The following is a 3074-nucleotide window of genomic DNA, read 5'->3' on the forward strand; positions in this document are numbered from 1 at the left end:
GTTTTAAGGACGTGATCCCCCTTTATCGCCGGTCTTGAAATACAAAAACATAGGGAAAAGGTCACAGGGGGCAATTAGTCTTCATTCCTATCTAATTACCACAGCACCACCCGCCTCCCCCCCCCCCACTGTGCAGTGACAAGTAACACTTAAGCTCAGTTTCCCTACTTAATTTACATTGAGATGTCATCTCCAAGTCCAAGGACGAAGCAACTCCATACAATCCGAACTTTGCGATGAAATTCCTCCATCTAACCCCACAACTGTAACAACGTTACACACACACACACACACACACACACACACACACACACACACACACACACACACACACACACACACACACACACACACACACACACACACACACACACACACACACACACACACACACACACAATCGCCAGATCCGTATCCAGATCTTCACCAAAATCTAATCATTTCGGCCTTGTCACACACCCAACCTGCCCACAACTTTTTGAGATATCCTGCACACAAACAAAGAAAAAGACGTCATGCAGAGCACGACACTTGCAAAATCCACCCCACTCTCCAAAGACTGCCACGGATACATCAAATTGTCCATTTCATTAAGATTAAAATTGATAATCCCAATCAAAGCGCAGGTCAACTGAATGAAAAATGATTATTTTTCAGATTGAAATTGATGATTTTAGAAGTTTGACCTTGAGCTGACCTTTGGACCTCAAAAATAGTTGGTTTCCCAATTCAGTGATGCACTATACAATTGCTGTTTAATTCTCGTCAATCGGATGAAAATGAATGATTTTTTCAGATAAAAATTGATGATTTTAGAAGTTTGACCTTGAGTTGACCTTTGACCTCAAATAGTTAGTTTCCCAATTCAGTGATGCAATATACAAATCCTGTTCAACTTTCAAGTCAATCGGATATAAAATGTCAATTTTAGACATTTGACCTCAAAATCAATAGGCTTCTCAGTTGAGACTACCTTTACAACTTGGTATCATTTTATAATTGTGACCTACAAGCGATTGACAAACAAACGGACAGACAGAGAATAATAATTTAAAACAAGAGTGCAAGTGAGCACAATATACGCCCGAACAAGAAGGTATATACAGAATTGTGCTACATGGAAAACAGCATCCTGGTTGCCATGGCAACTACTTTAGATGACGAACGTATGTCGCGACACACCCTCTCCACAGTCTGTAGCTATGTACCAAATATGAAACGTGAAAGTTGAAAACTTTGGGAGTGAGAGTGCGGACAGGAAGGGACAGACAGACAGACAGACAGACGGACGGACAGACGGACGGACGACCGGTATCACATAATACGCCCCGATATATATATATATATATATATATATATATATATATATATATATATATATATATATATATATATATATATATATATATATATATATCGGGCGTAAAAATAAAAAAAAAAAAAAAATAAAAAAAAATCGACTGACCCATGTACTTGAAAAATCTTCGATTTTGCAAGTAACAAACATGGGTAAAAACATAACATCCTTCCACCTTATGTGACAGGTAATTAGGAAATAATTTGAAAAATTAACATATTATAAACAAATTAATTACACCACCAGTTCATTACGTGATAATCGAAGCGCACGCAAACTTTCAAGTTCATCTGACACTCTATGGCTGAGATCCAAGGAGGGGTTAACCCCCTCACTCCCTAGTCTAGGAGAGCTCAAAATCCCCCAGTTCAGTTATGGTTAAGAAAGAGTAAGAAGAAATGCTTAAAGAAATCACTAAGTGACCAACTCTTTTTTATATATATTTACACAATTCAGTACACCTTTTCTTAGAAAACAAAACAAAACAGGTATGTAATTGCATTTTACATCACATAAAAATAAAGACTGCAATTTGCAAATATTACACAAAATAAGGAAACAAGCAATTACATCATACAAAAGTTTTAAAAAATAAAGCATCTTTAAATCTTACAGCATTGCTTTGACAAACAAGAAAGAAAAAAAAGATTTCAATAAGTTTCCCTCCATGTAAAACTTGACCTGCTCATTCACACATTTTTTTTTAACTATCTGATAGTTTACCTGCACAAAGATCAACCCCCCCCCCCAAATACATCAATGAGTATCCAAGCTGGTCAAAAACTCTTTTTCCAAGTTTAACAGAACAGACAATCTCTGCCACACAACTGCCGTATTGAGGGATGTTACAAATGTTGCAAAAGGCTCCCTCAGCAGTAGCTCAATTGGGACGAGTTGTAGAAGCTGTTTGGCTTTCTGTGTCCTGTGACTTCGTCCTTGCTTCTTTATTCGATTTGTTTTTCCGTTTCTCCTCTTTCCAACAAATGCCTCCTTGCTTTTCCTGACACTATCCATGCCCTGATCAGTGGGTTGGCTCAAAACATGGCATGCATTCTTCTCAATCTCTGTGCTGCTATTCTTGGGTATCTTATGACTCTCATTCACATGATCTGTGCCCACTTCCATTTCATCTCCAACCACAAATTCAAATGATGCCGTTTGTCTATTATCCATCGCAAGTCCTTCATTTGAGATGTCCTTTCTAGAAACTTGATCAGCAGGCCCTTCAACTTTCTTCTTATACTGAATGTCAGACTCAGGCATGCCTCCATACAATATCCCACTTCGATCCATTACTGTGTTCTCATTTATGAGCTCATGTACATCTTTTGACAACTTCTGGCTTTCAGCCACAGTTTCATGTTCAGTGACCATTTTGGCTTTGGGACTGACACAAGCATACGTTTCCAAATCGCCACTACTCAAGCTGAGCATCTCCTTTTCAAGGAAACTCGCCACAGCCTCTCCTTGTTGGGGCCGAAATCCCACAGCTGCAACAAGTACACCCCAACCCAAAGGGTGGTGAGGTGGTGGAGCATTGAAGGTAATTGTCTGAAAGGAGCTGCACACCAACCACAACAAACCCACGGAGAAACGAGTGAGTGCGACCAGTAATGGAAACCCCAAGCTGTCACCTCTTTCCAGTGTATGCAATGCAACAATTAATCCTTTTACAATCATTTTCTGATAGGCTAGATCACCATCATGTAGGCAAGTG

General features: G+C 39.2%; 1 protein-coding gene across 2 annotated transcripts in view; it reads right to left on the minus strand.

Annotated features, from left to right (window-relative positions):
- Positions 1-1771: 1771 nt before the first annotated feature.
- Positions 1772-3074, minus strand: part of CMTR2 (cap methyltransferase 2) — a 36518-nt gene continuing 35215 nt past the window's right edge. For both annotated transcript variants that reach the window (XM_085887860.1, XM_085887861.1), the window contains one exon: positions 1772-3074. This exon is cut by the window's right edge and continues 800 nt beyond it. In XM_085887860.1, the coding sequence (XP_085743986.1) occupies positions 2114-3074 (961 nt within the window). In that variant the 3' untranslated portion in view covers positions 1772-2113.

Source organism: Eptatretus burgeri, chromosome 7 (genome assembly GCF_056783735.1).
Source record: "Eptatretus burgeri isolate ZD-2024b chromosome 7, Ebu_testis_v1, whole genome shotgun sequence".
NCBI lineage: Eukaryota > Metazoa > Chordata > Myxini > Myxiniformes > Myxinidae > Eptatretus > Eptatretus burgeri.